Source organism: Halichoeres trimaculatus, unplaced genomic scaffold, assembly GCF_033239565.1.
Source record: "Halichoeres trimaculatus isolate MK-OKI-2021-1 unplaced genomic scaffold, fHalTri1.1 fHalTri1_scaffold_2, whole genome shotgun sequence".
Classification (NCBI taxonomy): Eukaryota; Metazoa; Chordata; class Actinopteri; order Labriformes; family Labridae; genus Halichoeres; species Halichoeres trimaculatus.
The window spans coordinates 30,971,433-30,994,453 of NW_027437180.1; the positions used below are offsets into that span (position 1 = coordinate 30,971,433).

The 23,021-nt window shown below is 41.2% G+C and overlaps 2 protein-coding genes across 2 annotated transcripts in view; one reads left to right on the plus strand and one right to left on the minus strand.

Moving 5' to 3' along the window:
* The first annotated feature begins 606 nt into the window (after positions 1-606).
* tyrp1b (tyrosinase-related protein 1b) lies at positions 607-5,112 on the plus strand. Its single transcript, XM_074695430.1, has 8 exons — positions 607-964; positions 1,236-1,344; positions 2,039-2,252; positions 2,532-2,736; positions 4,021-4,188; positions 4,419-4,598; positions 4,685-4,834; positions 4,907-5,112. Exons 1-8 carry the CDS (start codon positions 607-609, stop codon positions 5,110-5,112), a joined length of 1,590 nt encoding a protein of 529 aa, XP_074551531.1.
* Positions 5,113-11,650: 6,538 nt separating this feature from the next.
* Positions 11,651-23,021, minus strand: part of LOC141803374 (multiple PDZ domain protein) — a 47,079-nt gene continuing 35,708 nt past the window's right edge. The window contains exons 34-46 of the mRNA XM_074687359.1: positions 22,450-22,524; positions 22,003-22,362; positions 21,688-21,771; positions 20,415-20,608; positions 18,976-19,123; positions 18,815-18,886; positions 18,548-18,644; positions 17,829-17,872; positions 17,456-17,578; positions 16,742-16,846; positions 16,030-16,133; positions 13,592-13,715; positions 11,651-13,261 (exon numbers count right to left, since the gene is read on the minus strand). Coding sequence (XP_074543460.1) covers positions 13,115-13,261; positions 13,592-13,715; positions 16,030-16,133; positions 16,742-16,846; positions 17,456-17,578; positions 17,829-17,872; positions 18,548-18,644; positions 18,815-18,886; positions 18,976-19,123; positions 20,415-20,608; positions 21,688-21,771; positions 22,003-22,362; positions 22,450-22,524 — 1,677 coding nt within the window. The 3' untranslated portion in view covers positions 11,651-13,114. The remainder of the gene's footprint in view (positions 13,262-13,591; positions 13,716-16,029; positions 16,134-16,741; positions 16,847-17,455; positions 17,579-17,828; positions 17,873-18,547; positions 18,645-18,814; positions 18,887-18,975; positions 19,124-20,414; positions 20,609-21,687; positions 21,772-22,002; positions 22,363-22,449; positions 22,525-23,021) is intronic.

Genomic DNA, 23,021 nt, shown 5'->3' on the forward strand with positions numbered 1-23,021 from the left:
AAAACGTTAAACACTTTTTTCCCACAAGTTCCTTTCTGTGTAGTTATCATTTTTTTTGTTGTAAGATAATTGCTCCTGCCAAATTATTACTCATTCCTTCATTCATTCCTCGTCAACAAGCTTCAAAAGACGAGCAAATCGTCACCAAAATAAAGGGTTGGAGCAGATCATCTCTCGTCGTCTATTGTTGAAAGCATTTCTGAGCTTGTGAGAGTTGAAAGCTAATGGCTTTGTGAATTATGAATAATGACTCGTAGTGCCTGCAGGGGCGTCTAAGAAGTGAAGCTTCAGAAAAATGTTAAGACAATTGGCTTTAACATGAGAACACAAAGCGAGCGGGATGTTCTTGAGCTTAATTGAAGTGTATGTCTGCAGTGTATTGAATTTTTTTGTCTTTATTTTACAAAATGTAAGCTGGGATAGACTCTGGCCCCTTGCCACTGTGAACATGATAAATGGATTAGAAAGGACGGATGGATGGATGTAAAACAAGGAGTCTTCAGCGTTCCTAAAACTTCTAACACTCTTAATTCCTGGCCTTATTCTACTACACCTAATGTACCAAAAATTCCCCCTACTCACACTTTCTCCTGCATTTTTGGCAGCATGTGGACAGCGGGTCTCCTGATGGTGACCCTGTGTGCACCGCTAACCCTGGCCCAGTTCCCCCGAGTGTGTGTAACCCCCGAGGTGCTGCTGAGCGGCCAGTGCTGCCCGTCTCCCACAGGGGCGGTAGGGGATGAGTGCGGCATCAGATCAGGGAGGGGGCAGTGTGTGGCAATTACAGCCGACAACATGCGATACGGACCCCAGTACCCCTATGCTGGGCGTGACGACAGAGAGATGTGGCCACTGAGATTCTTTAACCGCACTTGCCAGTGTAATGGGAATTTTAGCGGCTTCGACTGTGGGAAGTGTAAACATGGGCTTACTGGACCAAACTGTGATCAGAGGATCCCTGTAGGTAAGAAAACCGACGTGCTCTTAACTTTGCATTGGCAACCCTAGTATTTTGTGTTTCCAACTTTCCCCCAACGTACCATTTAACATCTCAGTGGGCCTGAAAATGCACAAAAGAACATCACTACAGAGGAAGAAGAGAACATTTTGTTGGGAAGAAAAATGCCTGTTTTAATGTTTTATACCATTTTCTTTCCCCTCTCTCCTTCCTGATTTCTCCCTCATCTCTACAACACCACTCTCTGTCCTCCACCAACCCATTAACCCTGCTCCAGTGAGGAAAAACATCATGCAGTTGAGTCAGGCTGAGAAGCAGAATTTTGTGAATGCTTTGGACCAAGCTAAGAGGACTGTGCATCCTGACCTGGTCATCATGATAAGACGGTACAACACATAAACTGCATTATTCCAATCATACTGCCAGGCCTGGATCACATTCAATGAAGACATTCTGACTCTAGTTTGGCCTGCCTTTGCTTTTATTTGGGTTATGAATTGAATCAACAGCAGAGTCTAGCCCAAAGACCTACTGGCTCGGTGTGGGTGAATCAGATTTTTAAAAACAAGGAATTATAAATATCAGGGAAATCAACTCATTTCTCATGGTAGCTTTGTGTTAAAGCTGCAGGTGGAGGAGCAAATTATCAGTTTAGGTGCAGGTAAATGGATTTAAAATCTTCTAAGTAACAGTACATAATCTGTGAATGGCATCCTTTCAAGTCAGTTGGGGATTATAGTAGATTAATTTTTGAGGCAATTCAAGTAAGGGCTTAGCTTCAGGTAAGAGAACCCTTTAACCTTTTCACAGACTGATAAAATTCTCCAAATTTAAACAGCCAAGCACAGGATATTAGCTAGAGGCCTTATAGTAGAGGCCTAGCCCCCTCGGGAAGCTAAAAAATGTAATGTACGCATGGTGTCGACTAATTTATAGTCTGACCAGAAGAGAGTCTAGTGCAAACTCCAGCTAATATAAGGTGTAGACTGATGTTTATGGGATAAAATAAAGGTGAGAATGAGCGGGAGGGATCGTGGAGAAGAACAAAATGACATTTGCTCTTCTGTTCTCCACCTGTAGATATCCAGAGGTGCTCGGGCCGGATGGTAACAGCTCACAGTTTGAGAACATTTCCATATACAACTATTTTGTGTGGAGTCACTACTACTCAGTGGCCAACACCTACCTGGGGGCGGGCCAGCCGACATTTGAAGGTATAGACTTCTCCCACGAGGGCCCTGGTTTTGTCACCTGGCATCGCTATCACCTGCTGCAACTGGAGAAAGACATGCAGGTGAGTCTAAGGAGAAGGGGAAAAAAGGAAAGTAAAAGAGGAGGTGAAGGAGGCCTTTAGGGTGATGAAAAGATAAGGGAGGTTTAGGATAGGAGAAGGAGGAGGGAGGGACCTAGGGCAGAAAACCATCCCAGGAGAGAAAAGGAAGGAGAGACTTAGTTTCAAGGGCAAAGAGGGAAATAAAATTGAAGAAAATGACAGTTAGTGTAAAAATGAAGAAGTTATAGAACAGATTATAAAACCAGATCTAACATCCTTTATCCCATGAACTGTTTTCAGAATATGCTCGGTAACCCCACCTTTGCCCTTCCATACTGGAACTTTGCCATCGGAGGCAACGAGTGTGACATCTGCTCCGATGACTTGATGGGAGCCAGGAGCTCTTTCGATTTGAACTCCATCAGCTCCAACTCTGTATTCTCCCGGTGGAGGGTGGTCTGTGAGAGCGTGGAGGACTACGACACTTTGGGCACCATCTGCAACAGTAAGGACGGTTGTGAGGAGTAAACTCGACAGTACACCGCAGCATGCAGGAGCGCAGCGTTGATATACGGCACAGTCTCAGCTGCATTAGAAAAGAGGGCAAAGAGCTCATAAAGGGAGCATGGAGAACATAAGCTGCTATAAATAATACCTGACAGCTGTTGTGCTGCATTGGATATTGTTTGCTATTACTACAGTTTGTTTGAAACTACTCAACTTGTTTAACAACTTCTTGCTGAGTTGCTGAGTGCATCCAGTTTATAGCACACATTTTGATCCTTTTTTTTTTATTTTCACTCAGTGGCTTTAATAACGCTGTGGCAGACACTGAACATGGAGCAGTTTTTTGAGCGTTAATTCCCAGAGGGGCCCGGCAGTTTAAAGCAGAATAAGGCCACTTAGTGTAACCCCAGTTATAAGCTGGACCTTATGTGATCAGATTTACAGGGATTGGACCACATTCCACGCTGGCACAAGATTACACTAAATCACCAGTTAAACGACCAAATTCACACTTTATTCATCTGGTTTTTGTGGAAAAGAAGAATGTCAATCCTCTTTTATTGGGTTACGCTACTATTAAAACATGAAGGCGTCGTGACTTTTAGAACAATTGCTTTGGAACAAGAACAAAGCTGAGGGAATTTGGGAACAGGTAGAACATGTGAGCTGCTAACGTGTGAGTGCTCTGTCTCATTAATCCCCTTAGAGAGTCATGACAGGCCTGGTATTTCCTGCATCAACAAGCAACGTCTCCTGAAATGGGTTGTGTGTGGGGGGGGTTGCTGCCTCATTTGTGCATGAGCTTGTTGAAGACAGGAATCTCGCAGTCTACTGGAACCTTTGATCTGAGGGTATAATCTTCAAACACACAGACAATTCAGTTATGTAGCCTTCTGTTTATGTGCTCGAACGCCTTTGAGTGTTTGTGTACACGTGGGAGACTAAAGAACAAAAAGAGAGAAAGAAAGAAATCATGCAAGCAAAAAGGGGGAGATAACACTTCCGTTGAGTCTCAGAGCTCTCACTCACCACTGTTGACTTTTCTTTAATTATTCAAAAAGAAGGCTGCCAACCTGACATGTTTTAGAATGATCAAACCAGTCTAGACCTCCATGAAGAATTGAAAAGGAGTTTAATAATACAACATTTCTAATTGTCCTTCTTTCTGTTGAGTCTGAGCTGTTATCTAAATAAGTTTAGACTTAGTGCAGAGGGAATTATATTTCTTTGAGTTTGATAACATTATCTATCTCTGACCTTGACTCCTGTCTGCACCACACAGGCACAGAGACGAATCCCATCAGGAGGAATCCAGCTGGAAACGTGGCGCGGCCCATGGTGCAGAGGCTGCCAGAACCCAAGGATGTGCTGGACTGTCTGGAGCTCAAAACCTTTGACACGCCGCCTTTCTACTCCACCTCCTCAGAGAGCTTCAGGAACACAATTGAAGGTCCGCAGTGATGCGTCACGGGTCAGAATCAATGCAGCACTTAACATTTCACATCCTCCAAACTACTGCAGAGTAACAGTCATATTCAGGGTGACAACAGAGCTGCTTCAGTACTGTGAAAATGCATGTTTACAAAAAAGCAAAGTAGACTGTCCACCCACGCACATACACAGCATTTGGAGCGAATTCAAGTGAATCATTTAATGACTGTAACGGTGTGTATCTTCTAGGCTACAGTGCCCCACAGGGTACATATGACCCTGTGATACGCAGCCTCCATAACCTCGCCCACCTCTTCCTCAACGGGACAGGAGGACAGACTCACCTCTCGCCAAATGATCCCATCTTCGTCCTGCTGCACACATTCACTGACGCTATCTTTGACGAGTGGCTCAGCCGACACCAACCAGGTCCACACTCTGAACTAGATCTAAACACAGAAACATAACACAGACAGAAGAATGAACAAATAAGTTAACTTTATATTCTTATTCAGCAGGTCAAGTAGTTTATCCCGAGGAGAATGCTCCCATTGGGCACAACAGGAGGTTCAACATGGTTCCCTTTTGGCCCCCTGTCACCAATGCTGAGATGTTTGTCACAGCCCCAGCAAACCTGGGATACTCCTACGAGGTCGAGTGGCCAAGTGAGTATCAGCAAACACCCACGAAAACAGTACCTAACAGCTTCTGGTGATCTGACTGGTTTTCTCCCACAGCTCCTGGCTTCACCCTGTCTGAGATCATCACCATTGCCATTGTTGGGGCAGTGATTGTGGTGACGGTGGTGGGTGGCATCATTGCCTGCGCCTTGAGGGCCCGCTCCTACCGCTCATCCGAGGCCTTGGAGCCACTGCTGGGGGAGACTTTCAGGCGTTACTCAGAGGATGACAGGAGGTTGGATAAATCACAGTCTGTTGTCTAACTGTACTCCATCATAGCCAGGCCCTGATGTTTCCCCTCATTTTTAAGTTTTTTTAATTCTTTTTATTCCCCCGCTTCTTCTAATAAAGTTGAACTGGCTTTCAACCTGGAGTTTCAGTGTGTGTTTGTATCATTTAGCAAATAGTGTCGCAGAGATGACAGAAGTCACAAGGTGAAGCTGCCTGGAGGAGCTCCTCTTACAATGAACAAGAAAACTGCTTTAAGCAGACAATGTAGGAACTACAATGCTGCCTTTTATCCAGCTCCTGCCATGTTGTGTCTGTATCCATGCAGAGACAGGACATTGACCTTGGAAATGAGCAATCATGTAAGTTTTCATGAATGTTGCACTCTATAAACAGGCTACTGACAGGCCTTTTGCTGCAGGGGCAGATTTGCTTGTCTGCACCCTGAGGGTATGAAGCAAATCAAACGGCAAGTTATATGTGATGCTGCCTCTCATTGATGGGTCAAGTGGAGACCATGCAAATGTCTTTATACCAGCACACACACCACCCCCATGTGGAAGAAGCATATTACTGCAGCAGGAAGAACTAGATCAATTTATGAGTCATGCACTTTTCACCCCATCCTACTCCAGAAAAATGCACAAATCTTTGTTTACATCTCCACAAGGCTGAAAATGTGATAAACACTAAAAAAGCAGTGTGAGTGTCAGTGTCAGGAACGGCCTGTAACAATTGGTGATGAACAATGTCAGTCCAATACACGGATCGGCCATGACATTATGACCACAGACAGGTTAAGCCGGTAAAACTGATTATCTCTCGACTATAAAAGCTGTCAGTGGGTAAGATATGTTAGTCAAAAAGGGAAAACTTGATCCTCAAAGTTTAAGCACAAAACCAGTCAAAAACGAGGATATAAGCAAATCTGTCGGGGGCTGAATTGTAACAGCTTTAAATGACTGTGTCAGAGAATCTCCAAAACTACAGCTTGTGTGGGGAGCTCCCAGTCAGACATGATCATTAACTGTCAAAAGTGCAGAAACAAACCAGCAAGTGGTCTGATCCAGCAGAACTACTGGAGCTCTATATACTGAAAAATAAATGTTTGCTCAAGTGGCATGCACAGACTTTTTAAAGGGCAGGGGCAAAAAGGAAGGAAGTTTATCATGTTTTAATCAGCCAAGGGGGCATTTTAGTGAGTTTTTACCAACAAAGGAGGCACTTTAGTGTGTGTTTTGACTCCCAAAAGGTCACTTAGGAACATGTTCATCAACAATTGGGCCAAGAGGTGGGTGACCACCCCCTGTGCACACCAATGGTTGGCTCTGATGGAGGGGTGTCGGTCGGAATAAAGTGCATCACACAGAAACAAACTGGTCATCCCTGCTGAATTTAAAAAGCTCCTGAGCACAAACATATCAGGATGCAGTTGTCTGATGAGGGCAAGGTATAAACTTGGTCTCCATCAATCAAGCATTTTGGGAAATGGATTGAAGAGCCATGGTTTCTTGCACGTAGGGATGGGTACCTTTCACATTTAAACCAATACGATACCGATGCCCGGTACCTGGCAATCGGTACTGGTACTCAACGGTACCAATTTTCGGTACTTTTTGGTGTTTATGTGGTAAAAAAAATATCAAATTGTTTAATTATTTTTTTTTTCAGTTTAACATATTTATTCTTCAATATATAACCTTGCAATGCTTCGTTCATGTCCAGCATGGAAAATTACCTACCCTTCCCTCACAGTCACAAGGATGCATTTAGGTACCTAAACATGGTACCTTTTGATTGTACATGAAGCGGTACCCGGTACTTTTGACAGAATTCGGTAGATACCTATAAAAGTACCTGATTCGGTACCCATCCCTACTTGCCCCGCTATACGATTACAGTTTTACAAATAGTGTCTTTACTTTAAAAGAGTAGCAGTAAACAATGTGGTAAAAAAAAAAAAAAGAAGAAGATGAAAGAAGACCCTTCAGTCACATACATGTTACATGGTGCTTTGTTCATAAGAAACCGCGGTATTAACGTTAACTTGTTTTATATCATTTCTCACCAGCAGCAGTAGATACTGTAGCCTCCGGTGAACCAGCATGTTGGTTCACCGGAGGCTGCTGTTGTTATATAGGACGTAAAACTGAAATGAAGGTGATGTTTTGCAAATTGTTTTTAATGTTGTGTTGCGGGACCATGTGCTGGTATTTAGACGTGAGATAGAGAAATAAAACCCTGAGTGGAATATTCTGGCTGTTACTGACATTAGGTAAAAGGCAATTTGCAGTTGAGCTTAGCAGTGTGCGTGTGAGTTCGTCACTTACCACTACACGCTGCAGTATTGTCTGTCTACGACTTCGAACTCTACCCACTGTGCTAGTTCGCCTTGCTAATACTGTGTGGAAGTGTTCCTTTATCATTTCTAATTAAGCAAGAAAAGTAAACGCCCTTTCGTAAACTGTAGTCTCATTTAGGTCCTCTAGTAGCCTCATGACCACAAGGAGCCTTCGACACCTGTCAACTATGCTAGCTCAAGGGGCAGCGAGCAAAGCGTCACACGTTGAAGGCCGCGCCCATCAAAGGGAAACTCCACGCAGAAGTGAGCGTGCACTAGTGTAAGTTAGTGTAAACCGTAAACCAGAGACGGAGCCAGGATTTCAGTTTTAGGTGGGCCAAACTCATTTCAGGGGTGTGCCTTAAATTAAAAGAGTTAGTAGATAAGTATTATTGTATAGACATGTGCTGGTACTACTTCGAAGTAGTAGTCTATCGTTTGTCATGCTTCTGTGGACAATGCTCAAACTTTTTTTTTTCTTTTAAGGCCAGTTCAAGAGGGATGAGGACACACCTGACCGGACATGCCTATTTCTGCTCCCATTTTTAAATTTTTATCAGCTAAGAAGGAATGAAGACACCAACTGGGCAAGAAATTCCTATTGCAGCACATTATTTTTATTGCTTGTATTTTGCTATCTTTTCATTGCCTTGCATTGTAATTGGTTTGATTATTTTTTGTTGTGTTAATTGTATTTCAATATATTGTAATAACAAGTCCTACTAGACTTGCATTTTCATCCACTACTGACTTCTTGGTCAAAGTACAGGTAAAAAAAAAAAAAAAAAAACAATTATGGGGTTTTAAAGGTGGTTGGGCACTTTCAATACAAACAAAAGATAACCAAAAACTAACATTCCCTAAAGGTTAGGAGAAGGTTAAGAGATGTCAATTTAACCAAAATTACATGTCGGGGGAACTTTGGGAGAACCAAACATCTAACCAACACAGTACGTTTAGAGAACGTAACGCAAACTTTCCATGGGAATGTAGGGGCAACCTGAAATCAAACCCAAAGACATCTTTCCGGGAACATCAGAGCTTTTGTTCCTAGAACATTCTGGGAACCAAAAATTGTTAGTAGGGTCTTCTAACTACTCCTACTACTACTACTACTACTACTACTACTACTACTACTACTACTACTACTGCTACTACTACTACTTGTTTGTTTTAAAGCAGATTTGGATGCTTTTTACTCCTTTAATATTTGATTGCTAATGTTTGAGTGCATCAGATGATCTTAGTGTCAATTACTCTTCATGCTAATGGCCAAAGAGTAAAACACTAGTGGGCTGCACAGCCTCAACTTTCCTGTATTGAAAGTTCTGAGAGCAGTAACATCCCAGCAGTCTTACTGGTATGACATAAAGTTGAATGTTTCAAAACTCTTTTTGATTTTTTTCCCCCCAACAGGCTAAAGATTGACACAATCAGCTCACAAGACAGGTCATCCAATAATAACAAAATGATGATAATACAAGGACAAAAATTTAGTTTACAAAATTCATTTATAACTGTTTTTATTTCCCGAAAGAAAAGTTCAGGGTGGGCCGGTCAGAAAGTGGGTGGGCTTGGGACCGTTGGGCCAGCATATAACGCTGTAAACTGTTCAACATCCAATCAAACTAGCTTCTTTTGTTGAGTTTAGCCAAGTAACTGACTTAAGGGATAGGGAAATACTTGACCTGGTGCCCAAATTGCTCTTATTTTTCTCTTACAGACGTTTTATTTATTAATAATTTAATTTTGCAATACACTTGCTATTTTCAGCTATTAGCCAAGGGTGCAAGCCATTTGTTGTAGAGCAAGCAAGGAAAGAATTTCAACATAGACAAAGGCTTAATGATGACACCAGTTGTCCTTTGCTGCACTGCACTCATACACAGTAAATATATCACAATCAGAGACTAATGAATCAGAATCAGAAAAAAAAAACTTTATGAATCTGCAAGGGGCAGTTAAGGGAGCAAATTAAAAGCAGAAAGAGAAATACACAAGGTTAAAAGCAGTATGTATGTTGTTTCTTATTTCTTTTATGCTGTTTTTGTTGTTTTACTGTTTCAGGGATTTTTTACTAAAATATTATTATTTCACTGGTTAGCTGCATAACTTGGGGGTCAAAGAAAAAAAAAAGAGCTTCATATAAAAGACAGACCTAATGTTCCAAAGAGCATGTTTTCATCAAGGCTACTGCTGATGTTGCCCTTAAAATATGCATTTTTGAATGTCATGGACATAATTTTAGCATACAGCAATAACAATGCATTATTCAGAGTCCTGTGGCTGCATTTACAGTAGAGATTCTTATTTTCATGAGACAGACTGGATTAAAACTCATACACAGATGATTTAGCATCTTCTCCAGAACTGCATGGCTGTGTCTAATTATTTCTTGCTTCAGGCTTTCCCATTCAAGAAGGCGTAGGCTTGCATTCTTCTCTGTGCCAAAATTTCATTTCAGCTCATTTGCTTGTGTCAGCCGAGACTCAGTGGTGACGTGAAACTGGGGGCATCGAAATGACAACTATAATTTAGTATAACTACACCTACAGTTTGTATGCTGGCCATAGGAGATCTCCCTGCATGAATATTTTTAACTCAAGAAAAGCAGGATTTTGAGACTCAGCACCAGACTAAATTACTCGGGATTGGCAGTTTTGCAAAGCAGGCTGCTTGAAAAAGAATCCCAAGGGACTGGATAAGGAAGAGGGGTATTTTGGATCCCCCATCAGATGACTGTTCACCGACTGCGGTAGCAAGGTGCGGTGACACAAAAAAGACAGTCCTGTGGATTTATTAATAGAGATAGAGCAATCATCCGGCTACCTTCTAAGAAGAGAGGATAGTTAGTGCCTTTCATGTCAAGAGTGCTCTCATGAAAGTCATCTTACTGTCATCCAAAGAGGATTGCAAGGCAGTGCTGCAGTCAGTTGTCACCCTGAGAGAGAAGTGCTGTGTGGACATTGGAGGGAACACTCTTTGTGGCCTGTAAACTGCAGCTGTACTCCTGCAAGAGCTGTGTGAAAGTCTATGATTTAATGAAGAGTAAAAATATTTTGGTTGGTTCTCTAATTGAGAAGAATAAAACTCTGATAAATGCTGCTTGTTTGGCTTTGGAAAACAATTATACTGTAGGTAACATTCTGGTTTGAAGCACAAAAAACTTCTCTTTAAACCCTTGTTATGCCAGCCTGTTGGGAAGCAGTTGTTCAGCTGGAGAAGGATAAACCAGTATGTGATGGCAGGGTTTCAATAAAGCTAGCAATGTGAACAGATGGCTTTGATTAATGCGGAGGCTCTAGACAGGATCTCCCTAGATGCTTCCTATTTTCATAAATGAGACATTTGTGTGCAAATGTATTGTTTGTGAGGTTGTCACTGGTAAATCTAGCAATTAAAGTGAAAGTTGTGCAGAATTCTGAAAACAAAAACACAGGTGTAAGCCCCTGTCACATGATGAGCACACCTTGCCCTAACTTTATGCTCAATGCTAGCAATACCTGGATGATTTACTTCCTGACTCATCCTCCTCCTACCTCTCTGGTTGTCACTCTTATTCCACATATGTGATTTATGCTACCCTGTCATCCTATGATATACCACATGACGTGCACTTCTTCCTGCACCTTGACTAAAGCTGATCCTGTACATGTATTCATGTCTAACAAAGACAGAGAGACAGAGCAAGCGAGAAAAAGAAAAAGAGCATAACCACCACAATAAAACATCTTCAAGGCAAAAAACTCAGCTCACTGGTTTGGAACTAGATGCAGAAATATGCAAAAATTGCAAAAAAAAAATTCTTGCGTCTATCCTTAAAAATATATCTGCAGGCACAGACGTCCTTGCTTAACAGCTCAGGAATCTCAGATTTCTCAAATACTTCTTTTCTGGGCCACATCTGTGGGCTTTGGAAGTCAAACTATGTAATATCCACTGGCTAATCCTTTTAAACACTATTCCTGAGAGACCGCACAGAGCGGCAACGGAAAGGCATCCTGTGTTGTTGTTATCCTAGATTCAAACTCGACCATACATGGGGTCAATGCACGTTTTAGCCCAACATTATACAAATGAATAATAATGTGAGTGAAAAAAGTGCACAAAAAACTCTACCAAATGAGCATTTAATAAGATCACTTACAATATATTCAGTTAAACATTGTTACACAGTGCCAAAGCAGAGCGGCTCTGAGGGCTACAGACTCAAATGAAATAAATAACTGGAGGAAAACATACATTCATCAGTAAAAATAAATTAATAAAAAACAAACATAGAAGTTTTCTAAATAAAGAGTGTTCTAGCACTTAAACAATTCTAATTTGTAGTGCTAAAAATATAACATATTATGTTGGAAGAAGATGAAAACAGTAATACAGTGTAAGAAGTAAGTCAGTCGCTGCAAAGCTGTTTCTTACTTCTTTCTTTGTTTTGTACTATTGTACCTGGCTGAGGAGATAGTCTGTATCATCTTTAGAAGTTGGGTTGTATGAGGTACTTTTCAATAGTAGGTTTATTATTCAGAGATTCAAATCAGCTGGTCTGCTTTATTAAGAAACTGTCTGCAGATCCAACACCGAAGCTACTGCCCCTGCAAATGGGGTCAACTCTATCACACAATGTAGCAGTTTATAAGGAAGTTAAAAAGGCAATAATACAGCCCAACTAAAAGATTTTTGAGTCTCTGGGTGTGCATCATAAGACCCAAACAGATGATCAGTGTGCTGCAGGCCAAAGAACATGAGTGTGTTCAGATAACAGAAGAAAAATGAAAAGCTTTGTGATAGTAAGGTCAGTCACTTAAAACTGCTTTTCTGATACGCTTACGTACACAGTGACATTCATTTTTAGGTTGTACCTTCTTAAACTGGATTTGTGGTAAAGTTGACCCAGCCTTCCTCTCACTCTATTCCTCAGACTAGACCAGTACTTCATACAACCCCACTTTAAAAACAAAACAAAACACTGACCAAACCATCTTCAAAATAAAGTGAACATCTTTGTTGATTATAACTACTTACTTGAGTAACCATGACATACTTGAAACAATACAAATACGTGAGATGAAAGAAATGAAAGACCTTCAAAGCAGTTTTCCAAACTTGATGCCACACAAAATATTGGCAGAAGCACTTGGCATGTTTTGGGTCTTAGGAGGGGTTATTTGTAAATTAACTGAATACCTGTGACCATGTGTATTACGATTTGTTTCTATGGGCGGCCTATTTAGAGAATGAAGGAGGGTAATGTTGGTGTTTAACTGTGACTGCTTGACTAACGCCACTTAGTAATGCATTGTTAGTCAAGTAAGAAGGGTATTTAAGACACATTAGATTTTTTTTTTCAATTAGGACACTGTGGTATGGCGTGTTTAATATCTGCTTAAAAAATTCCAGATGTATGAATACAGAGCTGTTCATGGTTGAGACATGAAGACTCAAGTCACACATTAATTTAAGTAACATTTGTATCAGGATTACTGTGTGACAGTACAGGCCCAGGTTGTGTTTGCAGATAGAGGTAGCTTCCCAAATGTAATACAACATAATGAAAAAAGGTTGTCTGCTCTTCTTACACAACACTAGTATTAGCGCTATAGCCTTCAACATTCTCCTTTAAGATTTGTGTGTAGTAGGCTAACCCAGAGCAGCTAAGACTTAACAGTGACACACAAACAGCAGTGGTCTGTGTCTCAGGAGAGTACAGTTAGGACTACGGTTCCCTTGGTTTTCTTTAGGATGTCAACAGCTTCAGCGTGAGTCACACCCTCCAGGCAGTGTCCATTCACTGCAATGATTTGATCTCCACGTTTTAGCCTGCCATCCTCTACGGCCGCCCCCTGCAGAGTACAAAGGTCCATCAGCATAAGCAGGTCAGATATTGCAATTATTTCACAGCATCATCACAACAGCGAGAGATGCAGACAAAAAGGAGGAAATAACTTCCTGACTGCAACAATTCTGAAGGTAATAAGCTGTGATGAAACGCTGAAAACCTTTATGATATTAACAGAATATCCACACAGTATGATCCACATACGAACACTGTTTGTCCTTTGTATGTGAGTAATTTGGTGTACATACACTTGCTGCAGTTTAGCTACACCCCTGTTGAGCTGGAACCAGATTTCTGTATTCTGTAGATTTTTCTATGGAGGAAGCTTTCTCACCTTGTTGAAGATTGTTTTGACGTAGATGGGCAGGTCTCCATGTGGGCTGCCAAACCCTCCGACAATGCTGAAGCCAAGACCTGACGAGCCTCTCTCCAGAGTGATAGTCTTATACATGCGGAGACTGAGGAAAAAAACATGATGGACAACATAGGTGAGCTACTGTGCATGCTGGTTTTCATACAGCAGAAATGTTGAAATACCTTTTATTATGGGAGGGGAATGTCTTTTTTACTGTGTGGTTCACAATAATGAGGCATACAAAAATTGTGTTTCCAGAGCCACAGACTGTAAAATGCACAGATGCGATCTTTCTGGTTTAAGATGTAATCTTGGGATTCCTAACATTATTCAATAGAAAAGCTTGAAAGAGAAGTGTGGTCAACTGCATCAAATTCTGCTTGGACCAGGACGAGTGCAACAAGGACTATAGCCTCATGGAATGCCAACTGCACTGCACTGAAGGTTTCCTTTTGATTGCAAAATGATGAGGAGATAGAAATACACTGCCTGGCCAAAAAAAAGGCACCACCAAAATGATGAAAAAATGATTATGACACACATTGGCTTATTAATTTCCATCCAGTGTTGTATTAATTTTTCACCAAAATCTTGCATTGATGATGGTAGAGTCCGACCGCTGCACAAAGCCTTCTCCAGCACATCCCAAAGATCCTCAATGGGGTTAAGGTCTCGACTTTGTGGTGGTCAATCCATGAGTGAAAATGATGTCTCTTGCTCCCTGAACCACTCTTTCACAATTTGAGCCCGATGAACCCTGGCATTGTCATCTTGGAACATGGCTGTGCCATCAGGGAAAATAAATCCATTGATGGAATAACCTGGTCATTTAGTATATTCAGGTAGTGAGGCTTGGACAAGAGGCACTAGGCATGATGGGTGATCACTTCATCTGCCTCTCTTCTTACCCTGATGCGCTCATCACTCTGGAACAGGGTCAATCTGGACTCATCAGACCACATGACCTTCTTCTAATGCTCCACGGTACAATCTTTATGCTCCCTAGCAAATTGAAGCCTTTTTTCCCAGTTAACCTCACTGATTAGTGGTTTTCTTAATGCTACACGGCTGTTCAGTCCCAATCCCTTGAGTTCCCTTGACATTGTGTGGGTGAAAATGCTCTTATTTTCACCGTTAAACACAGCTCTGAGTTCTAATGAAGCTTAGCAAAAGTTCAGTCAGGAAGACTGGGTGCTCACACTCTTCTGTTCCTTCACTCACTTTTTCCTGCTTCTCTCTACCAGCTGATCGGGGGGTGTGCCAACTTTTCTCTACCCAATTACAGTGACTCTGCTTCAATCGTAAGCCAATTATTTCATTGCTGTCAAAGTTTAAATGCCTTTCAGGCTCTCATCACGACCCTCGTCCTCCCCAGGCACCTCCGGTCTCCATCGCTCACTTCTGCTCCTCAGCCCTGCAGTCCCCAGCGAATCTTCCAGATCCAGCCTATTCAAGACTCTCACCACCACCACCACTGTCTAGACTTCATCGGGGGACATTCATAATTCTTAATGCTTTTGTCCCCCCTACTTTGATTATTTTGCTCAATGCCTGATGGAGTTTAACCACCAAACTTTCTTTGCATTAATTCATTAAATCTGTTTATTACTCTTTGTGTGTATAAGTCTTTCCTGATTCAACTGTTGTTTTTCTTTGATTTGATTTCACCAAACGTTCAAGTGATCACTGATCACGATTATTCAGGATTTTTTTCTGGCCACATTTCTTCTGCAAAGACGACGGGTCCCCACTATCCTTCCAGTTTTTCATAATACGTTGGACAGTTCAGAACCCATTTTTTCTGCAATCTCCTCAGTTGTTTTCTCTGCTTGATGATTTGACCTTTCTCAAACAGACTAACATCTTTTCCACAACCACGGGATGTGTCTTTCCACATGGTTTAAGAAATGAGAAGCAACTTATTTCACCAGCTGGGGTTAAATGACTTTAACTTTAATAATTATCCATAAGGAGGCTTGTACCTATTTGCTCAGTTGAATCCAGGAGGCAACTTTTTTTGGCCAGGCAGTGTATGTTGTTTTTCTTTTACATATTTATCCCATCACAATGTCGGTATCAAAAATAAAGGAACTCAACTGATTTTGAAAATGTGTCTTTTTGACTCCTCTAGATGAGCTGCAGAAAGAAATGTGTCATTTTCATAATAAAATTTAAAAAAGCAACTCAGTGCCCGGTAACTCAGGCTGAATAAAAAATACACACATACACACACACACACAAAACAAACTCTGCAGCTCATTTTGGACAAATACCCAGTCGTCCCAATGCTACTCACAGTGGCTGCACTTCCTCATTATTGAGGGGACCTGAGTCTGCCTTTCTCCTGATTTAGAGAATAAACCAGGAGGGAGCCAGATAGTACAACAGCAGGAGACTGTCAGGAAACTGATTCTTACCACAGATTGTTGTGGGAGCAGGGCAGGCTGCTGGGCTGGCCTGATGACCGGGCATGCACATCATTGTGGTCCTTTGTGCTGCACCCACCAGAACCTGCTTCCACCTTTAGAAACACACACACACACACACACACACACACACACACACACACACACACACACACACACACACACACACACACACACACACACACACACACACACACACACACACACACACTGATAAACACTATCTTAATTGTGGAAATAAACAAACACAGTTTTGTTCCACTAATGACTGTAGTCAGCCGTGAAATGTTTGCACGATGATGTGAAGTCCTACTCTTGTAATACTGTTCTGATTCTCCAAAAGGTAACAGAAACCACAGTAAAAAATTCTGTTTTTCTCTTTTTACACACAGACCAGCAGATATTTGCCTCCTAATGAAACCTTTTTGTGTTTTAAACAAAAATCAATGAAACAAAGTAAGTTTGAAATGGTTATAACTGTTATATCTGGTTAAAAAGGTCACATTAAACTCATATGCTTAATGTTAAGTTAAGTGAGTTTTTGAACAATAAGAGAGAAAAGATAGAGAGAAAGAGGAGGAGCAGGATATCGTGATACCACCTCACTCTGACAGCGCAGAACAAGAAACTTGCTGATGGTAAAGTAACTTAATGTTTCACAGACACTTAGGCCTAACTGCAGTGTCTCTTACGGTGACATTACCTGCAGAGTGATGCTTCCAGTGGCGTTCTTCAGCAGGGCTCCAGCCTGGACATGAGTCATCCCTTCGGTGGACACATCATTGATACTGAGGATCCTGTCTCCTGTCTGGATGACACACACAGACTCACTTTTACAGCTATTTTTGTGCAGACGTTTGGTGGAATTACAAAAGTGTTTCTCTGTAAATGTTATTCAAGACTGCTATATATTTCATACAAGCTATTACCAGTCCTCAAGTAACTGTTTTTCTTTAAAAAAAAATTATGTAAACATCCCTTCTGTTTGATTTGTTCTAGCTTTTGATCATCTACTTATCCTCCTTGATGAAAAGAAAGGCCTATGATGTATGAACTCCTGATACCACATATTTTGTGTTGTGTCTGTGATGACTTTTAAGGCGCCGTTTTTCTTTATGAATATGACGGATTGAGTGGGCTGAGCTGTATCATGGAAAAAATCCAAACAACACAAGCAGTGACGTCAGATTGGTCTTATCCTTTCATTCATGAATATGAATATGCCATAATGAGTATACAGATTAAGCTTTTATTTCACACAATCATAATTCAAACTCTGAAGTCACGACTAACCCCATCAGGACTGACTTTTTGCCCTCTGATGGAAGTCGAGTTCCTGCAATGAAATGGCCTTTACATGTCTCCACGTATTAATTAACATAGCAGACAGGCATTTATATATATCAACTCTTCTCACCTGCAATTGCTGTGTTTTGGCAGCTAGTCCTTTGGTATCCATGGTAGCTATAAAAAGAGGTATGTTGTCATGGGGACTACCCACTCCACCTGCTACACTGATGCCCAGAGAATCGAATGGACCCTGCGGGAATACAACACAGACACATTGTTGACATGTTAGATGTTACCAGAAGATCAATGGATGGCAGGACTTGCATCTGACAAAGATACCCAAAAGTATGCATGAATGGAGTCCAGTCATGTCAGGATTTCTCTTATTTTTAGGTTTTCACATGAGGCACAAGAACAAAAGCACAAAGATATCACAACATATCAAATATATCAAAGTATTGGAGATCAGTTAGGTAATTTTTGAAGCTTTGGCACTGTACCTTTCTTATTGTTACTTTTTTGATGCCGGAGTGGTCCTTGCAGGCTGGAAGGGAAAGCAAATCACATCACAAGCTTTAGATCTAACCTCCACTTAAGGTTAATAAATATGTGTAGCTCAGGTCAAGATTGAAGATCAATGTATACATATACAGCGCTCAACAAATTTATCAGACCACTGCCCAGTGTGAGGTGTTAGCCACTGCTGCCCTTAATTAACAGCTAATTGCTGGTTACCAAAATTTCTCTTTTTATGTTTCTGTAATGGTTAATCAACCAGTTTGTGTATATATTTAATCAAAATGATATCCTTAGTGCTAAAATATAATTATTGTTGTTATCCATGTATTCTCAAATGTACAGTTCAACAAAAAAGCAGGAAAAAGTATAGCACATTTTTATTTTTTGATTGACTAATTACAGTTAATTACTTTCATGCCTGAGCCAAAAAAAAAAAAAGTTTAAGTGGTTGTTTGTTATCCCTGATTAAATTCTGACACCCTTGGGCATAAAAACATGATTTCAGTTTGAAGCTCCTCACTTCTGTTCAAAATAGTAAAATGCGGGGAACTCAATGAGAAAGACAGTCTGAATTATAGCACTCCATGATGCTGGCAGCTTTACTCATTTTTATGACAGGTGGTTTAATAGATTTTATAAGTACTGTATATATCTAAAAGCACAGTAGGTTAATGATTTCAGATAACATGAGTTGACTCACAGTGGCTTCCAGGTCTGTTATCTGTCTCCCTCTGGTGGCCAAGAGATGCATCACATGCACTTGATGGGGTCAGGGTGGAACAGTCAGAGTCTTCGCTCTGGATAAAACACAACTTAAAGTACTCCTAAGTTCAAAAAGTACTGTTGTTAAAGAGTAGCTAGAACAATGTAGCTGATGATATAAAGTCAAAATATGTAGTTTAATAATGAGGCTTTTTTTTATGGCCTCTCACAAGCTGGACACAAAGTATGACGGGAATCTGTTTACCTGGCTCCGCTGTGTGGACTGCAGACCAGCTTTAAAACGAGCCACCTCCAGGTGGGTGGTTCCACTGCAGCTCTGAGAGCAGAGACACATTAATTCACACAAACACAATCTATTAAATTTTGACTAAATACTTTGAACTAGTAAGCGTGCACATGTCACACCTGTAGTAGCTTCTGTGCATGCTCCTGCGAAGCTGCACGGACATCCTCTCCGTTGATTGACAGAATCTGGTCACCTAGCAACAACCTGCCATCTGCATCCGCTACGCCTCCTCTGATGATGTCTGACACAAAGATACCCGTGTCATTGCTGTTGGAAGAAAACAGAGGTCATAAACTGTCTTCTCCAAGCTTATAGATTTAATTATGTGCATAATGTCACACTTAATTGTGCAAATACATGAAGCCACGTGAATATCTGCACACAAGAAAAGTCTGTTAAAATAAAGTCTTCAATGTCCTCCCCATCTGCACCTCTGACCTTTACAGTGCTCATAAGAGGACTCAAAGAAGTAATGTTGGTATGAAGTAATTTTACTTGTGTCTTTCACCTATTTTCATTACACTAAAGGTCACTGTGGCTAATGAGTCTTTAACTTCTAATGAGAAAGATCACAGCTCAGGAGCTCTCTGATATCCAAAGTAAGTTTAAAGTTAGTCACATCTACAGATTTGTTTACCCTTTTATTACACTTTTGATTCTCCAGTACCACTGAGGAGGAGTTAGGGAAGAACAGACACAGCTGTCTCACTTATTCAGAAAAAAAATCAGCCTAAAAAATGTTCTTTTGAAATACATGAAAGAAAATGATGCCATCTGAAAATGCATCAAAAAGTACTAGAACTCTCACCTCACGGTTACACGTCTCCACAAACCTCTCAACTTTGTGATAACTACTGCACCTTTATCTCTCCTTCTAAGAAGAAGACCTGACAGCGTCTGACAATTCTCCAAAAAGGAAAAGTGCTGCAAAGAAGCTCCTAAGAATTGTGAATGCCTCAAACACATCTTGAGGCTCGCAGCTCGGAATATCTATTAAACCACAACAGTTTCAAGACTGCCAGCCAAGATTAGTGTCTCAAATTCCTTATCTTACTATAGCCAAAATGTAGTCAGAATTTCCCTTTAGCAAGCTTTCTCTGTTCAGAATGGATGTTCAGAGGCTTTATCCAATGGTATGCATTAAGTTTGGGCCACCTGAGCAGCCAGGACCAAACAAAAACGGATTTGCAGGTTTGTACAGTCAAGCAATACTGGTTAATGAAAGCTAAATGTCTATTCTTATATTTTTTTAACATTAAAATACATGGTGTATTTTATTTTAAGTAATATGCAGGCTGTATAAGTCATATTTTATATTATATTTGTTGACTTCTTCTGTTACCATTAAATACTCTTTACATAATGTTGCTTAAGGCTGCCAGGGTCAAAAAGTTATTCTTGCCGAGTCCGGACTTGTAAAGTTACCATCATCTTTTTTTTTATCAAGCTTGTTTGGATGTGAAAAGTGAAAGGAATAATTTTGCACATTCAACAGTAACATGTGGAGCCAAATTGTAATATCATATTTGAGTTCCATAGAGTTACTTAATGTTTATACCTCTTCCCCACTGTGGTGAACCCCAGCCCCTCTCCAGGACGAGGCTTCAGCTGCAGGCCGAACACGTCCCACAGGTCCTCCTCCCTGTAAGCCTCCTGGTGTCTGAAGACACACAGGCGGACACGCTGAGTGGCCAGCCGCAGCACGCCGATGGCTTCATCATGAGTGGCCTGCCGCAGGTCTATACCGTTAACCTGAGGGAAGAGTGGAAAGTAAGATAGGGATGAAAGAAATGTGTAGCAAGTGTGCTTGTAAATCACAGAGAGTGGATGGATTTCATGTTGACTTATTACTTAAATGCTTAACAACGTTGGAGAATAATGCACTGATATAGAAGCAAGTTACTGTATTGATCTCTCAGTGTTCTGTTGCGTCTTATTGCAGGATTTGTGCACTCTTATCCTTTTATGTCACCATCTCAGCTTACTAACTTGTGTTTTTATTTACAGAGTATAATTTTGTAAAACGAGGCTGCATGGTGGCGCAACGGTTAGCCCTGCAGCCTTACAGCAAGAAGGTCAAGATTCAATTCCCAGCCTGGCCAGTGGGCCTTTCTGTGTGGAGTTTGCATGTTCTTCCCATGCATATGTGGGTTCTCTCAAGGTCCTCCGGCTTCCTCCCACAGCCCAAAAACATGCTCACTGGGTTAACTGGTCACTCTAAATTGCCCATAGGTGTGGGTATGTGTGTAAAGGTTGTCTGTCTGTCTATGTATCAGCCCTGTGATTGGCTGGCAACCAGTCCAAGGTGTACCCCGCCTCTCCCCCAATGAAAGCTGAGATAGGCTCCAGCCACACTCAACCTTGGATAAGCGGTTCAGAGGATAAATGAATGAATGAATGAATGAATGAATGAGTTTTGTAAAACCTTTAAATGTAGTGAAATGAAGAAGTTACACCAGCAAATTTATAGTAACAAGTATCTAAATTAATGACACATTCAATTTGAACAAAATTTTGTAATAGTACAAATATGAGGACATATTTCTATGACAATTCTGGGGCAATCTGACTCCCCAAAAAATCGGTATTTATGAGTTTGGAAAGAAAACGGAACACGACATAACAACATTCACAGTCTCATTGCGTAACCTAGCAAATTTGGATACACACACAAAACAAACTTTATTCTGTAAGTGACACTAGAGTCTGTGTGTACGTGTGTGTGTGTGTGTGTGTGTGTGTGTGTGTGTGTGTGTGTGTGTGTGTGTGTGTGTGTGTGTGTGTGTGTGTGTATGTGTGTGTATGTGTGTGTGTGTGTGAACTCCATGTACCTCTAAAATCTGGTCTCCAGCCTGCAGTCTTCCATCTCTCTGTGCTGCTCCTCCATCATTGACTTCATGGACTATTACTGCCCCCTGGTGGAGTAATAAAAAAGCACTTAACATTGCAGAGACCACACTCCCAGCTTCAATGACAATTCAGTGTTGCCCAATTTCAGAATCTTATTCTATATCATTACATATTTTGGTTAATTTTCAAAACTTATAATGTGTTTTTTTTAAAGGTAGGGTTAGCAAAAATAATGTCAAAGACAGCCAGTGTCCCTTTGGTTGATCAGATATTTAATGTCAATGTGTTGCTCTCACCAGCAAAGTGTCAGATCCTCCTACGATACTGAGACCTAGGCCTACATTTCCTTTACAGATCTCTATTGTAGTTTCCCTGCCAGCCACAATCTGACAGCTCACGAGGTCTGAAGTTGAAGCTGCTGCTCCCTCCAAAAGTGTACACCCAGTTTGAGAAGCCTGCGTGGTGGTAAGTGATGAAGAAGTGGAGGAGGAGGAGGATGAGGAGACAGGAAGGGTCGGAGGGGACACAGAAGAGAGGGAGCAAGGCTTGGACAGAGATGATGGGAGAGGTAGAGTGGAAGAGGAGGAGGAAAGACTCTTGGAGCGGCTGATGGAGAGCTTGACAGTGACCCTGTGTCTGAGGATCAAACTGGACACCTGAATACAGAGAAGACAGGTGAGTCATAAATCATCAAATCAGCGTGACCTTGTCAGAGGAAAGAGTGTTTGTGTGTGTGTTTATACCTTGTCCACTGACAGCGCTGCCACTGGTTCATCACCCACAGCTATGATTCTGTCTCCAACCTGTATCCTGCCATCCTGCATGCAGACGGAAACATGAATGAAATGCATGATGAGGAGAAAGTCAACAAGAGAGTGCATCAGAAGGATGAGGAGGAATGAGATCAAAATCAAACACACCCTCTGGACAAACATCTGAATAAGTTTTGCCTGGGGTCCTACATAAAAAATATTAATACATGACAACATCACTTAAAAAGAAGACAAATAGCTTCTGTGGGTTAAACTGGATTAAGCATCATCTGAACTGCTAAAACATGGGGCTATTACACCACAGGTTAAAGCTCTCTTTATGGTCCAGTAATGTGAGGCTCATTTGTACCTCGTTAGTGTGATTGATTATTGATTGCTTCAGTAACCGTGAAGCCATTGGGGCTTGGTAGGTTGGAAAATATGATGAAATTCAGGGTAACCTGTGTGCTGAATTAAAATTGAATCAAGGTTAAGGTGTGAGCTGCTGAAAACACAGAAACTTTAGAACAGTAGAGTGTTTGTAAAATAAGATTTGACTATTT